Genomic DNA, 18,848 nt, shown 5'->3' on the forward strand with positions numbered 1-18,848 from the left:
TAACAGATCCGGGCTGAAGATATATGGACTGCTGCGCCAGGGAAATACACCCATCGTTATCGTAGAAATACCGATATTGGAATCCAAGGTAGCCATTTTATATGGCCTTTGTGTTAAGCCTTGCAACATGCTCTTCGACGCAGGCTTTCCTTTGCTTCCGTTCTCCTTATCCACAACGACGATGATGCTCACCACGCGATCGACAAGAAGCACCTGGATGCTCGACACAGCTTAGGGTATACTCAAGGTAATATCTCTGCATTCCGCCAGAGAAAGAATGTGGTGAGACCAAAGAGGCCGTGTAATAGCAAACTTGCCACATTGGCGTCGTGGGTAGAATTCGCGAGTGCATTTCTTCATGAATATATATAAAGAATCATTAGAACATATAAGATGAATATCGAGATCGACTTGAGAAAAAAATGATGATAAAGGATAGAAAGTTGCATTGTAATGGATAAAATTTAAAAGACTGACGATGTAGTTGGACATTCGCCAGTTCTGCCTTGTAATTCAGGAGTAAAGCTTGCTGAACGTGATGACACACTCGAGAGCTTCACGTGAGCTTCAAAGCTTCGTGGACTGACGTCTGCAGCAATTCAATCATTCAATTCAATCATTATCGAATACCCAATCGTTGATTTGTCCATCATCTCCCCGAAAAAAGAAACTTCGTTCATAGTGTTCAAACCTCCAAAATCCATCCAATCAAACCCCACCTATTTCAGTACAAGACCTGTCCGACCAATAAACGCTCGCGTAATTGTAAGCAATGGTCATCAATTGACGTCCAACATACCTAGTAGCTTCTAGTATCAATAGGTAGCCAACTTTATAGTACGGGAGTGAAAGTATATAAAGGACTTGTATTACTGCATTATCAACATCAATTCAATACTTCACAGTTAAGCTTCATCTTTTCGTCGATAAATACTCTCAAGAAACAACTCGAAAAGCTCCACTTCAACGATCTCGAAATCAACAACATTGAACTTTCAGAACTTCGATAAATAATATCAAACAAAATTCCAAGTAAAATGGCTCCATCAACATGTTGCAAGAAGGGCGAGAATGCTGGCAATGGTTGTGTTTGTGGTATGTTCCTATCTATCTATTTTTATTCCTCTCTCATTTTCCCCTTCACCTCTTCCCCACCTTCCCCATCACGATATTCATCCTCACAATACATCTCGTGAAAAATCACATGCAATAAATCAAATCACACAACTAACATTTCCTCCAGCAACCCAAGCAAAGTGTTCCTGCGGCGAAAAGAAAGCTCTTGAATGCACCTGCGCTAAATCCGAGAGTGAGAATAAGGTCGAGGGTGCCAGATGTTCTTGCCGTATGTATTATCCTCTCGAAAACATTTTCTCAGCATCACAACTAACAATCCCTCAGGTGCCCGTGCAGCCGGAGCTTGTACCTGCGAGCGTTCCGCTGAGGAAAACAAGGTTCCTTCTGGAGATCTCTGTTCATGTGGTGCTAGACCTGCTGGTATGTTTCTCCTCATCTTCCCTCTTTAAACGAGGAATGGAATGATATGTGAATTTGAGTACTGATGGAAATAGATGCATGCACCTGTGAGAAAGCCACAGATGGTGGATTACTTCCTACCGAGACGGATTTCACTACTAAGGCTTAGGAGGTAGATGGAGATGGAGTGCTGGATGAATGGTGAACTCGGAGTGGCGTTTGTGGGTTGAGGGAATATGTTGCATTGGGTTGGCGTTTGAGTGTGTGGTCTGGATGATGTGGATTGGGGATTATGGATTGAATTGGACTGGACTGGACTGGACTGGGTTAGGGGCATACGTATCCAAGCATATATAAATAATCACAAGATCTTGAGAGTGTAATCAAAGAATCAAGTGCAATGCGGAGTGTGAAGTGTGGAGTGGTTATGGACTATGAAGTCAAGAGGGACTTCCTTGGATGGGTATAGAATGGGTGGGGATTGAGTATGAAGAAACGGAGATGGAATTGTAAAGCTACGAAAATGAAAGGGAAGTCGTGAATGGAAGATTGAAGAGGGTATGGTTGAGGAATGGAGGGACAAGGGGGTGTTCAAGATGCTGATTATAGATGTCGTGAAGAGCCAGTAAACAATATTAAAGCCACAGAAATCGCGAGGTGGTAAGATGGAAAAACGTATTAGATATCCTACTGCGTAGACGGTATTGGGACGTTTGAAGGGAGGTTAATGAGATTATGCATCGGGAAAAGGAGTCAGAATATAAGCTCCAGTCTCACAAGCGAAGAAGAGTTCAGCCTTTCAATGAAAATCTAGTTCCTCGTATATCTCAATCATATCAACACATGGAAGATTCTATTGATGTAATATATGACTCAGTATGAGGTGTTCAAGATCTTGAATAATCGAGGGATTTTCGGCTGTCAAATAGGATTGATTCCCCGCAAACTCCGACTATAGTATACTGTCTAGGTACTTGAAGAAGAACACGGTGAGACGATTCACAAGGTAGAATGACCATTCTTTCTACGTAGTACTTCAAACATCAAAAGAATGATGTTATTGGCAACCCCACCTCCAACCCCATAAACCAGGGGCTCAATGTCCGGCTCTTGCTCGGCTATTGATGGGGACCAACGTCCCAAGAAACCGATTATATGGTACGACAGTCATTCATGGGGCAAGCATTGCATTCAAATTGATCGGCGGCTTGAAACTTCATGCCAGCAATGCAGTACAGCGCAAATCATCTGGAATTCCTTGATTTTGTTCCCACCGTTTGTACGCCCTATTTATACAGAGAGGATGGTGCAGTTCCCATAAGTCGGAAGTTTCAGAGGAGTCATACAGGTTCGATACAACCGAGAAAGTCTCGACGTACAAGCGTCAGGTTCGTTCCACTTACTATCGTAAGGATGGAGATGTTGGATCCACTGATACTTCTTTTGGGCAGCCTTATGACTGACTATGTGATGTTTAGCTCCGATCGAAATCCGGTCACGTTTTGCAGGAAACAAACATCGGAATCGTGGCTCACGTGTTATTCTTGATATTTATAGGGATGCAAATTGTCCAAATCCGAGTCATGTCCGTACTACCTGCTTGTGTTGGGCACTTCTGGCTGTGATGTAAGACCGCATAGCTGTCAATACCGAGGTCTTTTGATACGGAAAAGCAGAATTTTCTCATGTTGGGTACTCGAGAACTGGTACTCGAGCAATTTTGAAGACAAAAACTTTGGATATATGGTTATTACACGCTTGGAAAGTTACCTTGAAGCTAGTATTCAACTCGATCTCCGTTGCATCACGCGTCACTCTTTTCCTCGTACCCAACACGAAAAGAGGGGTTGGATATCTGTTGAGCTTATGTAAGTACAGTATGTAAGGTACTCCAGATCTTACCTCCGATGCGAGGACAGATGCCTCGGGAGCTGAAGTGAGGCAAGGAACGAACTCTTTGGCGGATATATTGAGATCGTATTGTACCAATAGAGTAAAGACGATATCCATTCGATTGATACCCAACTTGGAAAAGAAATCTTCATTGCTTCATAATCGGAAGACGCGGTGGAGGGGTCTTTTACATATCAAGATCTTATCAATGTATTTACTCCACCAGGTCTCGCAAATCTCATCGAATGATCAAAATAAGGCATTCTCGACATTGTAATATATGAAAGTGGTTGGTTGGCTTGAGGTTGGTACTCAGCTGGTCCAAGCTCAAGACACGTCCCTTCACCGCCAGCAAGTTGTGTGTTATGCAGTTTGCATTTGACCCTAAACTTGCATCGAATCCTATCGAACCACTTGATCTCTCTCGTTCCATCACATCCACATCAAACATATCCATTTATACCTCCTCCCGCCTTTTCAACTAACCTGCAGTACATATCTGTCATTCATATTTGTGTATTCGTTGTTACCCCTCATTTCGATATCTATCTATTCATCTCATCATGCCTTTCATGTCCAAATCTTCCTCTCCTTCGACCTTTGCGTCTTTCCCAAAAATGACGGATATTCAGTTGCCTATTCGTGTGGCCCAGTGTGTTGGAATCACTGCTGCAGGTGCTCTGGCTGGTGCCAACCTCAGCATTTCCTTCATTGCCGTTCCGAGAATACTCGAATCTCCACCGCACCTTTTACTCAAACAATGGAACAACATGTTTCAACAAGGAAAGGCGTTCTTCCCAATCGCTTCGTTGATTCCAACAGGATCGTTCCTCTTCCTCGCATACAAACAGACCGATAAACTTAAGATGAAGTTGTTTGGTGCTGCCGGCGCGTTGGCTCTTGGAATGATCCCTTATACAGTTTTGTTCATGTTGTATACAAACTCAAAGTTGTTAGGAAAGGTGGATGAAGCACAAGTCGGCTATGCCAATCAATCTGGAGGAGATTGGGATGATCTTTCATCTGGGTCTGGTCGCAAGCACAAGAAATCATCCAAGGACCGCGAGAGAAGCGATAGGAGTTACAAGAAGAGTTCTTCCAGCAGGAGAAAGGAGGCATCCGATGAAGATGAGGATGTTCGAACTGCTCACGAGCTGGTTGATCGTTGGGCATTGTTGAATTTGGGAAGAGGTGCTATGATGTTGGCTAGTGCGGCTATCGCTACTTGGACTGTGGTTAGATATTCCAAGAACTAGAGGGATTTACGAATTTCTACGATGAGGCACCTACGATAGACGGTTTCGCGGATGATGATTATACACGGATATGGATATGGATACGGATGGGAGGGCGGTGGTTTTGGGTTTTAACGACTTACATGATACAATCGGATGATACGAAATATGATATGGCATGCGTTCAATGAGAAAGTGGCTTTATGAATTGGAAAAAAATGATGGATAGTGTATAGGAAACGAGGAGGATATGTTGGACCTTTGAATTTATATGGGAGTTAAAAATCGCGATTAGAAACGCAACTCAACCATTGTTATAGACCATTGGTGCAGATCAAAATACCAAAAAAATAATCATTTTTCAGCCTCAATTTTATTGCTTGGACAACCTTGGAAATCACAGATTAATAATAAAAGTCACACAGAGGATGCAAGAAGATACCCAATAGGTATGATTATGGAAACTCAATTGTCCCGCAATATCGACAGCAACAGCAATACTGTCGACGACAATAATCACATTATTTACTTGACCCCTCACATTTTTGACTCATTCATATGCATTTTTTGCACAACATTTTTATTCTGCTATTATGCATTTCTTCCCGGAGGTTCTAGCCCGATATTTCAAAGATTTCGTGTTTCTCTTTGTCATATTGGAACTGGCTGTACCTTGGAAGACACCAGCCATTAATTCGCACCGCCACATATGACGCCGGAGCTTTTTAAGCGGGGGATTTACAGGGCAGTCTGGGCAGTGTCGTCATTCCCCTCATAATCTCATAGCGCTTTGTGACGATTGATGTACGCAAAAGGTGGAATTCGATGGAAAATCATTGAAGAATCGCATCCTACCAAGTTTTCCAGTACCAAGTATTGACGTCGAGCTAGACGATCCAGAATTATTGGAATACATACCGAGTAGATATATATATAAGAATTGAAGCTGTCAAGTTTCTCTCCTTCTTCTCTCCATATACAAATACATCCCTTGGAAAAGTTTAATGCCCTTACTTTACATATCAATTGAATTACTACGTCGTTGTTTCCTCCCTCTATACACATTATACACATACCATTCTTCGTGATAAGATACCTACCCAAACTACAATACACAACACAACGCACGATACATACATACATAATGCTCGCCTCAAGAACAGCATCAAGAGCTGCGGCTCGCACCATTCGTGCACCCATTAGACAACAAGCTAGACAAACTCGATTTGTTTCGACGACACAAGCTGAAGGTGCAAAGGCAGGTGGTGCTTCGGGCTTTGCAGCGGGTATTGCAGGTGGTGCCGTGGTTTTGGTTGTAAGTATTTTGTTTTTCTTTGCTATAAGTATCAACCTACCTTTGAACGCCATACTAACTCCATAACCTAGGGATGCTATACATACTACCAATTTTCCGGTGCCAAAACCGTCGTCAACGCTTACTCTTCTACGAAATCTCAGTTCCAAAAGGCTACCTCAGCACTTTCTGAAAAAGCTCCCGAACCAAATCAAGCTATCAAATGGCTCCGCAATGCCACTTCTTCTTATGCCGCCTTTATCCCTGGTGCACAATCATTCCTCGATAGTGCATTTAACGATATTGAGAAAGTGCAAGAAAAACATGGCAAGGAAGTCGATGAGATTGTCAACAAAACCTATTCTGAATTGAAGAATATCAGTAACAAAGGAGGACTTGATATGCAAACTGCGGTGCAGAGTTATAATGTATTGACAAAGGCTTTGGGCGAGATTGCTGAGTTAGGGAAGGACTCTCTAGGAGACATTATGGATAATCACCCACAAATCAAGAAACAGGTAGGGAGCAACTTGGATCAGTTGAAGAGTATGGCTGAGAATTACGGACCGGATGCCAAGAAAGAATTGGATGACACTTATAAGAAAGTTTCTGAGATTCTCTCCGGAGGATTGGGTGCCGGGTCGATTGAAAAAGTTCGTAAATTGATCCAAGAGAAGAGCGAGAAGGTTCAGAAGCTTGGAGAACAAGCTTGGAATAAGGGAATGGAGGAGTGGAAACCGTATTTGGAGAAGAACCCTAAGGTTAAGGAGATTGTCGAGAAGAACACCGATGCCTTGAAGTCTGGTAACGTCAAGGAAATCTTCGATCAAGTCAAGAGAGCTGTTGAGTCTGGAAACACAGATGATCTTCAGAAATATGTCAAAGATGCAGGAGAGAAGGCAAAGAACAGTGGATTGGGACAAAATGTTCAACAGTATGCTCAACAAGCTGCTAAGATGGCAGGAATCCCCGGATCAGAAAAGTTGTGGGAGAAATTACAACGTTTGCAAGATGTAGCAAAGGATCATGGGGATGAGTTGGAGGGCTTGGTAAAGAGTGCTTATGACGATATTAGTAAGGTTGTTGAGAAGAAGGTTGCGGAAGCGGAGAAGTTGAAGGGAAAGGTTGAGAAGGATGTCAAGAAATAAAGGGGGAGTTTTCATTTGGGATCAACGGGTGAAGCATGGTTTATGAGTTATGCTGGCTGGCTTGTAATATAGTTTGGGGCGTGGATTGCATGGGATTGGGCTGGGCTGGGCACGACATTGGGATGGAGAACAGAACAAAATGATACGAAACGAAAATAAAATAAAAGTAATTAATGATGCCTATTATGTTTTCCTGACTTGGTAGTAGAGATGGTCGATGTGATATCAAGCAAAAAGCTGGAAGTCTTGAATACCTGTGATCGGGGCCGGTGCCCACTCAGGGAGAGGTGTGATGTGAGTGGCTTAGAAGTTGCCCCTCATTCTTGAAAGTAGCCTTGCATAATAGCCTTGCATATTAGCCTTGCAGATTAAAGTTTAGCCTTATGATCCGTGCTTAAGCTTTTCTCGTATCAACTAATCAAACCACATTTCTCATCATCATTATTACATCACGAAGAATTGATCATCAATCGTCAATCATCTGCATCTTATATTTATCAATGCCGTTAATATTTCAACAAATCAATGACTTTGTTGGAAAAATATTCTGGGAATGATGGAGGAACACGAATTGACAAGTTCTCTTGTTATTACAAGTTATGATGTTCAGACACCAAAAGAAAGAGTACGTGATCAGTCCTATCAATGTGTCTCCGGATTGCCGTCCGATAATGCGAGACTTTTGACTTTATGAAGTCTTTTTGCTGCTGTGATGACTTGCGCATAGTATCATGATACTCCATGGGGGTTGAAGCTCAAGTTCAGTCGTATGGTCATTTCAGTGTAGTGAGACAATCAATAAAAACTACATCTCAATGGGAAAGATGCTACTTTTGTCACGTCTTTGCAGGTCAGTCAAATAACTGCTTTATATCATACTTACCAGTTATAGTTCTCTTCGAGTGGTCTTGATAGCAAGTCCCTTGATGATATTCAGACCGCTATCCACAAACTCCCGAGCGATGCTAAGACGACTTCTTTAGAAGGTATGCCTCGGCCAGCAACTTGGAGAATGAATTTAGTGGCCTTGTCGCAAAAGTATAATGTACGTTTACTGGATATCTACTGAATTCCTGATGCTCATCTAACTACAGATGTACTTTGTGGCATATCTGGATACGATACACATCACAAGGCCTCGGACACTCAAACAAATTCTGCCCGGTTTACCAGACATGGTTCTTCGATTACCAAAGTCGAGGGATGCAGGTTCTGGATACGTTTACCAATCTCGCCCACATTGTGTTAACAATATGATTATTGGCAATCTGGGCAACAAAGAGATATTGTTGTTTTGTTGCGATGATGGGGATGTAACGGCATATTATACGGACCTTCTAGCAAAAGAGCTTCAACAAACGGTTGAAAGTACAGCTTCGTCAATTCCAATCGGTAGCACGCAACCGTGAGTATTAAATTCAATGTCTATGTTAATCTGTTTCTTACTCATTTCAGATTTTTTCTCGAGAATGTCGGGATAAGTGCTTGGGGTATTGCTATTCATCAAAAATCGCGCCTGATTGCAGTAAGCTCTAATAAACAAGAAGTCACTGTTTTTGTTCACGGCACATCTAGTAGTGAGCCTTGCGATTGCGCTGTGATGGGTTCCACATACGATGTTGCCACCGACCCCCTGACATTTGGAGTTAAGGCTAAGTCCCAAAGAGGCTTTCCTCAGGACTGTTGTTCCAAAGGTTTCGGTTACAAGACGAATGGACCTTTTACAAACACTTCATTTCCCTTGAGATATTCTAAACAGCTTGAAAGACATGATGGGCGCTCCGTAAAACAAGGCCCATATCTACCAGGAACACCATGTCCCCGTAATTTTAGAATCATACTTAAGCCAGCCGGACCTAGTCACAACATTCCTGCTATTGCATTTAACGATGTCGACGAAACTGGCTTGGCTAAATCGATTATAGCTACTGATATTCTGGGCAGCCTGTGGCAGTTAGAAATATGGGAGGAGAACTCTAAATTGATCGGCTTACCTCTTGCCCCTGATCCGGGACCCAGATTAACTCAAATGTAAGTACTTCTATGCAGTTTCAAGCGTTTCAATAGCTCGGACTGTAGGCGGGCACTGTGAGACTCTTCCTGTCAACTCAGTTGGATTTCATATTATTTAAGAGATTCATATCATTTGAAACACTGTATTCAGTTCGAAGGTTGAATTTCTTGAACATGGAAAGCCCACATTTAGTCTGCTAGTCTGTATTGTTACAATCTTCCCTTATCAAGTATGGTTTCTAACAAACTTATTAGGGGCTGGGGAATCATGCCTATACCACTGCGATATTTCAAGCACTTTCAAAGTTTTGAAGATGCTTTGGGTGAAGAGGATTTAAATAGTGTTTGGTTTGAGTCCGTACAGAATTTGCTTGGCTATAGGGTTTGTCTGAATCTTGCTCAAAGAATGAAGCGCTTGGAGATATCTAACCCAATTTTGCAAAATGGTGAAGCGGTTTTGAACTCGGAAGATGACACAGGCTACGAATCGATGATCAGCGACTCGCCACCAGGTCAATTAGGGGGGTTGATTCGACACATGTATCCCACTACGCAATCGATACGATCTGCACAACCCAGTAACTTTATGAAACATATAAGCGATATGGCAATTTGTCACATTGATCCTACAGCTCACACAAGTGATGAAGTTGTCGTCCTTCGAACTTGGATGGACAGCATTGAACTCGTGCCTTCTTCGATACGTATTCCTGCAACTATATGTACGAATTGCTTTGAAGGTCATCAAACGCCGACTATTTTCAACGAGACTTTCAATAATATTACTCGAATCAATATGATGGCGTTAATACCGGAACTATCGCTTGTTATTGTTGCTTCTCAAATTGGTCGAGCAGCTCTTCTGACGCTGTCGAAAGTGCAAGTCGATTCCAATACGGATCCCATTCCAACCTTTCGTATCGAATGTCTTCTTCCACCTGGCACTGAGGATACCAATATTTACAGCGGCTATCAAGGGTCCAATGCTCCACTCCTTGGATTGGCCGTGTCTCCGATTCAGAATGGTCACGGGATTGAATTGAACGCTGGAGAGAATCCAAAACGCTGGAGACTCATCATGCAGGGTTATGATCATATTGTCTGGAATTATGAGTTGACTAGGGACGAGAATAATAATTTGCAAGTCTTTTAATATTTGACGTGTTGTTTATATTGGTGCTCTTGGGGGCTGGTTTATCTCACATGGATGGTGTAAAGGATTTTTAAAAGGATGCCAATTTACTTTGAGTAGTATTGGTTAAAAAGTTGTTGGTGAGCTCTCAAGGGCTATGTATTATATTTTGACTGGCGCGGATTAGGATGTATAATATTCAAGGGTGAAATTTGGTATGGGTTACTTGATAGGTAGGGTAAGCTTGAAATTTTGCGAGAACTAGGGACATCTAATGGAGGAAGTTTGGGAGTGACATTGAGAGATTATCGATATCGTTTAACAGCTGAGTTCTCGGGTTTGGGTTTGATCAGCTTTTCGGAGGTCTTGATCAAGATTGGTAATTAATTGATACATACCTACATACATAATGTTTATCTACTAGATCGATTCGGTCACAAGTCCATCAAATGGGAGATTATTCAGTTGAGATAGAGATAGATATATGATATGTGATTCTCTAGTGGAAATAATATAGATGGATGAATAACTAGGTACCTAGGTAGGTCGATGGAAATGTTTTATGTTTTATGTAATATACGAGTAGTGTATAGCTCTAGTTTCGTAAATAAGTATCGTTCTAGCGGAGATTAATCAACTCGACTTGATGTATTTTTCTTTGAATAGATACCTAGTGGATCTAGTGGATCAAGTGGAAGAAAGTGAAAGAAAGTGAAAGGAAAAGTTCAAGTCCATGCCTCTGAATATTCTAGGGATATTATTTATTATTTAGATAAGGATTTCTTCTTTTTTTTATTTAATTAGTGTATTGTATTTATTTGAGTAGGTGGGTAATTGTTATATTTTATTATACTTTTATGTTTTTATGTTTTTAGGTTTTTGATTATTTTCTGTTGGATTTAGTAGGGTTTGTTATTAAGTATGTGGTTTTTTTTCTAGATAAAGTGTTAAGGTTTTTTGATTGTTTTGATTTGTTTTGTTTTATCTTATACTTTATATTTAGTTCTTAATGTTTAGTTTACTTGTTTTGTTTTCTTAATATTCTGGGATATATAGTTTAAAGTATTCGATTTAAAATATATAGATTCTATCTGATGATATAATATAACATTATATTATTTGTTGGTTTGAGAGAGATACGGAAGACGTGGTTCCCACTATGTGTAGGCCCCTAAATGTCTATTTGTATTCAATCTAAGGAGCTAGCTAAATGAGGGAAATAGTAGGCCTTATATAGGCACTACTGAAAGAGCTAGTCTCCTTCGCTTTCGCCTAATACCTTTAATACAGTTGCCATTGTATGGAAGTCATTCCTTTGAAGTGAATTCCTTTGAGTGAATTCCCTTGTCCACACATTATTGTTTTTATTTGAATTCGTAATCTTATCGTTTGATTTCTTTCTTTTCTAGAAGGTCTAAAATTCAGCCCCGCTCTTACTTGTTTGTTTGTATATTTTCCTCTTGATTTTGAAAGATCTTATATTTATCTTTGAGGAGGAATATATATCTTATTGTTTTTTATATATTATTATTTTTTCTTTTTTACTTATTATTCTTCGTTTATTATTCTTCTTTAATAAATAAGTAAGTAAGTTTTCTCTCTCTCTACTATTCAGTATTACTACCTTCACCCCGCTTGTTTTTACCATCCGTCGCACTAAGTATCTAATATATTCTCCCCCGATAGGAAAGAATCCACTACTCCTTTCATACTAGCGACTCGCTCGCTCTCCTCATGTTTGCTCAAAGTTGAGGGGTTGGCGTGTCTCTTGTGTCTTTAGATTCTATGGTTTTGGTTTTGCTATTTTTCTTTTCATTTCAGCTGTTATGTTTCTTTTTAGTAGTAAATAGATGAATGTTATTTTTGTTCTAGCTCGTCTTTATTATTTTTCAACACCATCAATTCTTCCATTTTCAACTTCCCCTAACCGATCCTTTCACTACCTTACCTTCCCATCTAGCATATGTCTCTCGTCAACAATAACAACTTCTTACTTCTTCACCTCTAGCGTCTTGGCTCTATTCCACTGCCATCTTCCTTCTTACAATTCCTCAGATTACCCCGCTTCGAATATACGTTCTTTTCTTTTCTTTTCTCTGAAAGTTTCTTGTTTGATATTACTCTATCTACACTTCTCAATTTTATTCCAGCCTCTCTATTTCATGCTTCGATCCTCTTGCTTTCGTGATAGCTCAACTCTGCTTCTCTTTTCTCTCCCTCAAGTTACTCCTCCGCATCTTCTCTCATGCAGAGTTGCTGTCATGATGGATTCCTCACCTTATCTCACATTCTGCGTTTAGATATAGCCTAAGGGTATCGTCATCCGTTCTATTCCGAGTCCCCTTCCTGATCAAAATCTTTGGGTTTCTCTGACCCCGCATCTTCAGTCGCTAATTTCCATTCCTCTAAGTATATTTTTTTCGAGATCACATTCACTCCGATAGCGAAATCCATGTTCCTCCTCCCAGCAGATTTTGTGGATCGCTTATTCTCTTGGCAATATTCTCATATCCGCAAGCTGAGCTTGCGCTTTACGACGTCGACTTCAGAGCTTGGAGCCCTTCCTAATCCGAAAATTGTAGGCTGCGATCTCGGAGCGAATATGTTGTTTCTGTTTATTCGCAAATACTTCTCTAACAAGATGTCCTCTGGTTTTCCCGTCAAAGGAGATCAAGAAGCATTCAACATCGCTGTTTTCAACTCAAAATCTTTAAACCGCGAGGAGGAGGAAGATATCACCATTATTTGGAACTTCGTCAGCTCGGTGTACTGCCAGAAATGTCAAGTTTAAATCATCTCCAACGCAGATTTAGACTTTATGTCAATTAAACTTCTGATTTGAGACAAACGAATGATAGCTCCAAGATTCCGTATGCAGTTACAGATTCATGGGTCTCTAGAATCACCTGAGTAGGTCATTACCATGGACTATTTCAGACGAATTGTATTTTCTTCACCAGCATAACTTCACAGATGGGGTTTTTTTCAGTTGTTCGACTTTCTGTTTTTCTAATTAGAAAACGACTTTGAGGCCTCTATTTACATATTCACACCATCCTGCCATTATCAAATGCCAAGTCAACAACAACTCCATTGTCAGGAGCTAAAGAAATACCACTCTTCATCCACAAATAACAGCAAAACTATCACCACCTCTGCACAAATCAACCCCTGTTCCAAGCCCCCGCCCCCGGCTTCCACTCCTATCATGCATAGTCCCCGGACACCACACCACCATGATCTCCCCAAAGCCCTGGAAGCCCTCCCAGGGAGCAAGACCAAACTTGTTGTGGTCGAGAACAGATGGGCCCCCTCCTATTTTCACGTATCGGTATTCTTAACATGCTCTTTTAATTGACGCGTCCAGAAGGATGAGATTTGAATACACCTATGGAAGGCTTAAGGAGCAGTGCGACCGGGGTTCTTAAGCACAACTCCACGAAAGCACCACCACATATTTGAAAAGATATTCGGGAACGCATGCTTCAAACTCATGATTTACCAATCGCATGCTGAATGGATGGGAAGTCGCCACCGCGATGGTGGCCAACCATTTTTTCTTGCGAGCCGCTGAGGAAGAGTCATGTGAAGACTCATAAAAGTACTCCACTCCCGACAGGAACGCATTTTGGTTTCTTGAAGCCCTTTTTCGATCGAGTGGCGTGTCTCGCCTTGTGTGGGCGGATTGAACGTAGTAATATCTCTCGTTACAGGACTCGGAGGCCGGAGATTTTTCGATTATCTTCACAGATCTTCGACAAAGCTGCCTTAGCCTGACGCGAGGCTCTCTCAGGGAGTCAGGTCCCGAGAAGAAGAGCCGATTAGGCATAAGGTGCTTGGTTGTTGAAGAGATAACTTCAAGCCAGGTCGTACTCGTAACCGCAGCAGATCTCCAGTTCTGGGGAACTCGAGAAGAAAGGGATTCAATACCAGTGCTTATTGAGGAGCCAAGATGATAAGAAAGGGAATGGGATGTTATTTAGAATAGCTGCGAAGCTGGAGTGTTTGAACTTGAGGGAAAAAGAACTCGGCGGTTTACTATCATGCTTGGGACGGTCGATAGCAGTCCAACTGTATTGACTTTGCGGTGAGGTGGAAGACATCTCCCCTAGGATTTTGCATGGGCGTATCTATCTTACTTTGCGAAACCGAGTAATAGGCTGGTGTTAGGGCCAAAAAACAAACTGATTCGATATTCTGTGTGTGGAGAACAATCAGACGGAGAAAATCCAAGGAAAAAGAAAGAATGACGATGACAGTAGTAGGACTTGCAACGCAGACAAGTCCTACTGCTGTCATCGCCGTTCTTTCTTTTTCCTTGAGTTTTCTACATCTGACAGTGTTCTGCTGTGAGAATAAGAATTCCCGAAAGATTGGTTGATTTGATCGCTACCGTGTCCGCTTCCTGGAACACTCCTTGGAGTAATGAACGTGTATCCATTTGGAGGTTCTGCTCGGGCCAGAAGTCAGGTTTGATTTGGTCGCACGTTCTGCTTTGACTTGGCACCAGCATTCTCAAGAATCCACCACCAGATCCTCTATGATTCTGCCCGACCAGCAGAGCAAGAAACATATGGCACCTCGCCAGTAGTGGATCTGAGATTTGTTTGGTAATACCGCGTCAACTTTCGTCAATCCAAATTTGCCCAATTGATCAGAGAGGGACTTGCAGTTCGCCGTGGTATGATCTAGTTTTACGACATCTCGGTCCCGTTGCGATTCCCTTTTAGAGCGGGAAAGCTCTTATTAGTAACAGCAAAAGTTGCGACATGGTCAGTTGTGACTTTAGACAAACTTAGTAACTGAACCAAATAGATTATCGTTGCAATGCAGTCGAAGACACCACCGACTGATCGCTCAACCGAGGAGAAAGGAGAGCAGACACATGGGTCCGTCATGATCTTGGCCCACTTGCTGGAAAGAGTACGCAGACCAGATTTTTGTTCGTACCGTTCAGTAAAGCTCTACTTAGAGTAGAGGCCGCAAAAGATAAAATCTGGTTCTCTCCAAACACTCTGTGACAAGCTGCTTTTGAGAGTGAGAAGGATGGGTTTCTCAAAACTCGATCAGATCATCTTGGTTTTCGTTGCTGTGCGGGATACTGATGAGTATCAGCGAGAGACGGACGAGCCACTGAGAAAGACTACGCGCGACGCAGTCTGTTCAAGACTGAGATTAAACGATTGACAGAACTTGAAGTATCTGTCGAGTCCGGTGCGCTCTCGACGTCCCTTGAAAATCCGCGGGAAGGAATGGTTGATTAAGCCTAAGGTGCTTGGTTATTGACGCCATCATTGGTGATCTGGCCAGCAGATGCTTGTTGCTGGTGTTGGTATCCAGCGCTGTAGGCGCTTCTTTGGACTAGAATGAGCTGATACGGCGAGTTATCTTGATTGGCGTCGACTGTCTCTTTGATGATTTGCTGGCTGCTTGGGTGGACTTTTGAGAAAATCATGAAAATTGACTGGTTTTCACATTAGTACAGTATGGAGACCTCCCAATTGCACAGGAAGTTCATGCCTCTCTCAAAATCTGCCTTGTATGATACCAAATCAGAGACAGTGCTGCTCGACAGCGCTCCCAACACTCCAATCCACCAACTACAGATTCTTCTCCCTCCAAGTCCCTTGCGAACGACTGTTCCGAAGATGTTAGCAACCACTTCAAAGATATCGGGAATAGCAGGAACAATAACGTACCAACTCAATCCCCTTCACACAGCAGAGATAGCGCCCGCTTATCAACCTCAAGATATGACTTCACTCACAAAATCACGTCGAAAGGTGCACGCCCGAGGGCGGCTAGAGGAAACAATGTGTATTACTATAGAAAGCTACCTAAAGAGACAAGATCCTCCGCATATTATGCATTCCGCCTTGACCTTTGGCATTCTTGAAGTTTGACTTTTCCACGCTTTCTTGTTTCTCAACGCCAAGAAGCTCGCTTTCTTTGTGCGATGCTTTGGTAAGGAACCGCGGATTTAGGTTTGTCATCATATCTCTTTTCTCAACAAATGACACAAAGAATAAGAAGCCATCTATCGTCCAAACCAATTCACGAACTGTTTTATACACAGGAAAACAAGCATATTCCAACGAGGAAGAGCGAGAAGAATCTGGGTACGATTTCAACGACCCAGATCAACAGCCACCTGATAAGTATTGACACGATCAATATTCGTCATGTAGCTATAGTTCTGGCCCGTTGAAGTCATATCCAGCTCCTTCTCGTTCTTCCTCATCCGAATTTGCTCGTTTCTCTCTGTTCATAAGCAAGATTTCTACTTGTGGCAATGTTAGAACTTTGTCCGTTTTTTAACAATCAAATGCGAGTTTTGTGATGAGTTATGCGGAAAATTGGACATACCGCTGAGTTGTTTAACGACATTTTCTGGGCGTAGTTGGTGTGGCATTGACCGTGCTAATTGCTTTTTTGGAGTCCTCAATCGACAGCGAGGCTCAGTGAAAAATGCTCGGCCCTATCTAAATCAATAAATTGCAACACGAGAAGGGATTGTGATACTTACTTGTCCTCGTCAGAACTTCTTTGCCTTCACCCTTTGCCATCTGCGCCTAGGCGAGAGTTGTCTGGCTAAGTTTGCGCCGCTTTGGAGATGTAAAGGGTAAAGGCCTATCTGATTGTTGGCAAGTGGCGGCTAGTTCGTTCCATTCCGGCGAGACTCGACCGACGGTCTTGTCGCGAATCATCTTGACGTTGCAGCTCATCTTTAGAGCAGACACCACAGAAACCATGCTTTGTTAATATCTTTACTATCTTTATGCTTGTGGCTACGGCAGGGAAAAGATGGTCCCGAGTTGTTTTGGGATCGTCCCCAGAACAAATGACTCCAACACAAATATAGTTTAACGTCATTTCGGACCGCAGTCATACCAAGTAATCGCCGATCTCCGAGTAGCGTGGTGATGACCATTGCAATAAGTACAATCGAAGGGGATCCGAGGTGGACTTGATAGTCGACTCCAGGAGGGAACACACATGTGGAGGAGTGCATAGCACCTCTGCGGGAGACACACACTTATGGTGGAGTGTATATCTCCCCGTCCCTCCTGAAGTTTACTATTGGCATGAAGCCACAAGACGAAAGCAAAAGCAGAAGCAGGAACAACTTAGGCTTGCTGCTGTTGGAAGACAAGGGAGGCAATCCCCTGCCCTTGTCTTGTAACAAGTTGCCCAGCTCTCTCCGCTGTGCCTGGAACCATGACACAGCAGCCCGTTTGAAAAGGTATTCGGAAACGGTCGTCCTTGACTGGGGACTGATAGCATCGCAGGTTGCTAGGCTGGAGAGGCCCGGACAGAACAACCATGCATTTGGTTAATAGCCATTTCAATAGCGTGGCCCAGTTGCTGGAAAGAGGAGAGTTTTCTCCACTTAGTTGGAGCAGTTGGAGCGGCAAGCAGCATACCCCTGCATTTGGTTGATGCTGCTTGCCGACTCCGCAGAGTAAATGCTTCATCAGATCACCCAAATAATGACCATTGAGTGTGGTGATACCCACCCAGCAAGGTCAGACATGGACCAGTTGCTGGAAAGAAAGAGGAAACAACCTTATTCTTGGGTGTTGCTGTGCTAATGCGCATGGGTCTGTTGCCGCAGTACACACCCTGCATCTCAGTGAGAGCACGCTGTTGATCTCCTTCCTCGGCGAAGAGGAAGGAGCAGCGGTCTGTTGCCACAGTATACGCCCTGCATCTCAGTGAGAGCACGCTGTTGATCTCCTTCCTCGGCGAAGAGGAAGGAGCAGCGGCCATGACATTCCAGAGATGGGGTCAAGGACCAACAGTAACGAATCTGTGATTTGCCGGTTGATCCTGAGAGCATCATGATTGCTCATGTATGCCACGATGCTTTTGCAAGGTTGGAAGCAGTTATAGACACGAAAGATGTAACATGAATCTGTATACATTCCTGTAGACGGGAAGAACGTGGAAGATGGTGAGTACTGCTGGTATGCAGGTGTTGGAAGTGTGGAGACAACGTAGTGAATGTTTTGCCGTCGGCACTTGTTCTTCTTCCCTTCCTGGAATGTCATTGAGATGACCACTGCTACTTGTAAAATCTCAGCCTTGTCCATCAAACAGCAAGTAGACCTGAAAGACCTGACTTTGCTATGAAGAGCAAGAGGATGAAGATCGAAGACTTCAAAGGTAGGAGAAGTTTCGATAACAAACAGCGAAGAATGCATCATGGACACCGTGCACTGTGATTGCAGGTGCTGTCTAGGTCCATGATAGGATATTGTCTTCGAAGTTCGGGGTCCTGAGGACCTGAAAGGTAGGTCTTGACAAGAGCAGACAGACCATAAGCCGAAGCCTTATCGATGTGGTCCGCGTGTCAGGTGAAAAATTGGTAAAAAACTGTAAGTGACATTAGCAATTGCGACAAGGCACAACGTGACGGAAGAACTTACCAAGTTTCAGTATTCTGCAAACTTCACTGACCAGCAGCTCGCAACCATAACACAAATCTCATTCTGACCATACGAGCTACTGTAAGTCATGTTAGAAGCTAGCAAAATGATGGAACATAAATAGGAATAAGTACCACATTGTGATGTCTTGCGAGCTTTACCGATGCAGCGGCTGGCAGCAAGAACATCGAAGTGATTGAATGAATAGGAGAAGCTTCTGCGAGTTGC

General features: G+C 42.7%; 8 protein-coding genes across 8 annotated transcripts; 6 read left to right on the top strand and 2 right to left on the bottom strand.

Moving 5' to 3' along the window:
• Positions 1 to 1,037: 1,037 nt before the first annotated feature.
• On the top strand, positions 1,038 to 1,645 carry EAE98_007627 (uncharacterized protein; the record flags this gene model as incomplete). The annotated part of the gene is made up of 4 exons (XM_038955250.1): positions 1,038 to 1,095; positions 1,244 to 1,345; positions 1,402 to 1,497; positions 1,572 to 1,645. The coding sequence occupies 4 exons, from the start codon at positions 1,038 to 1,040 to the stop codon at positions 1,643 to 1,645; spliced, it is 330 nt and encodes a 109-aa protein (XP_038808428.1).
• A 1,058-nt stretch (positions 1,646 to 2,703) lies between these two features.
• EAE98_007628 (uncharacterized protein) lies at positions 2,704 to 3,024 on the top strand (the record flags this gene model as incomplete). Its single annotated transcript, XM_038955251.1, has 2 exons — positions 2,704 to 2,864; positions 2,955 to 3,024. 2 exons carry the CDS (start codon positions 2,704 to 2,706, stop codon positions 3,022 to 3,024), a joined length of 231 nt encoding a protein of 76 aa, XP_038808429.1.
• A 908-nt stretch (positions 3,025 to 3,932) lies between these two features.
• EAE98_007629 (uncharacterized protein) lies at positions 3,933 to 4,625 on the top strand (the record flags this gene model as incomplete). Its single annotated transcript, XM_038955252.1, has 1 exon — positions 3,933 to 4,625. The coding sequence occupies one exon, from the start codon at positions 3,933 to 3,935 to the stop codon at positions 4,623 to 4,625; it is 693 nt and encodes a 230-aa protein (XP_038808430.1).
• An 883-nt stretch (positions 4,626 to 5,508) lies between these two features.
• Positions 5,509 to 7,242, top strand: EAE98_007630 (uncharacterized protein). Its single transcript, XM_038955253.1, has 2 exons — positions 5,509 to 5,919; positions 5,991 to 7,242. Exons 1-2 carry the CDS (start codon positions 5,749 to 5,751, stop codon positions 7,044 to 7,046), a joined length of 1,227 nt encoding a protein of 408 aa, XP_038808431.1. The 5' UTR covers positions 5,509 to 5,748; the 3' UTR covers positions 7,047 to 7,242.
• A 360-nt stretch (positions 7,243 to 7,602) lies between these two features.
• Positions 7,603 to 10,212, top strand: EAE98_007631 (uncharacterized protein; the record flags this gene model as incomplete). Its single annotated transcript, XM_038955254.1, has 5 exons — positions 7,603 to 7,671; positions 7,939 to 8,091; positions 8,141 to 8,451; positions 8,502 to 9,077; positions 9,315 to 10,212. 5 exons carry the CDS (start codon positions 7,603 to 7,605, stop codon positions 10,210 to 10,212), a joined length of 2,007 nt encoding a protein of 668 aa, XP_038808432.1.
• Positions 10,213 to 15,457: 5,245 nt separating this feature from the next.
• Positions 15,458 to 15,646, bottom strand: EAE98_007632 (uncharacterized protein; the record flags this gene model as incomplete). The annotated part of the gene is made up of 1 exon (XM_038955255.1): positions 15,458 to 15,646. One exon carries the CDS (start codon positions 15,644 to 15,646, stop codon positions 15,458 to 15,460), a length of 189 nt encoding a protein of 62 aa, XP_038808433.1.
• Positions 15,647 to 15,677: 31 nt separating this feature from the next.
• Positions 15,678 to 16,356, top strand: EAE98_007633 (uncharacterized protein; the record flags this gene model as incomplete). The annotated part of the gene is made up of 2 exons (XM_038955256.1): positions 15,678 to 16,088; positions 16,216 to 16,356. 2 exons carry the CDS (start codon positions 15,678 to 15,680, stop codon positions 16,354 to 16,356), a joined length of 552 nt encoding a protein of 183 aa, XP_038808434.1.
• Positions 16,357 to 16,763: 407 nt separating this feature from the next.
• On the bottom strand, positions 16,764 to 16,943 carry EAE98_007634 (uncharacterized protein; the record flags this gene model as incomplete). Its single annotated transcript, XM_038955257.1, has 1 exon — positions 16,764 to 16,943. The coding sequence occupies one exon, from the start codon at positions 16,941 to 16,943 to the stop codon at positions 16,764 to 16,766; it is 180 nt and encodes a 59-aa protein (XP_038808435.1).
• Positions 16,944 to 18,848: the final 1,905 nt, after the last annotated feature.

The sequence above is a fragment of the Botrytis deweyae genome (assembly GCF_014898535.1).
Source record: "Botrytis deweyae strain B1 chromosome Unknown BDEW_018, whole genome shotgun sequence".
In the NCBI taxonomy this organism is placed as follows: domain Eukaryota; kingdom Fungi; phylum Ascomycota; class Leotiomycetes; order Helotiales; family Sclerotiniaceae; genus Botrytis; species Botrytis deweyae.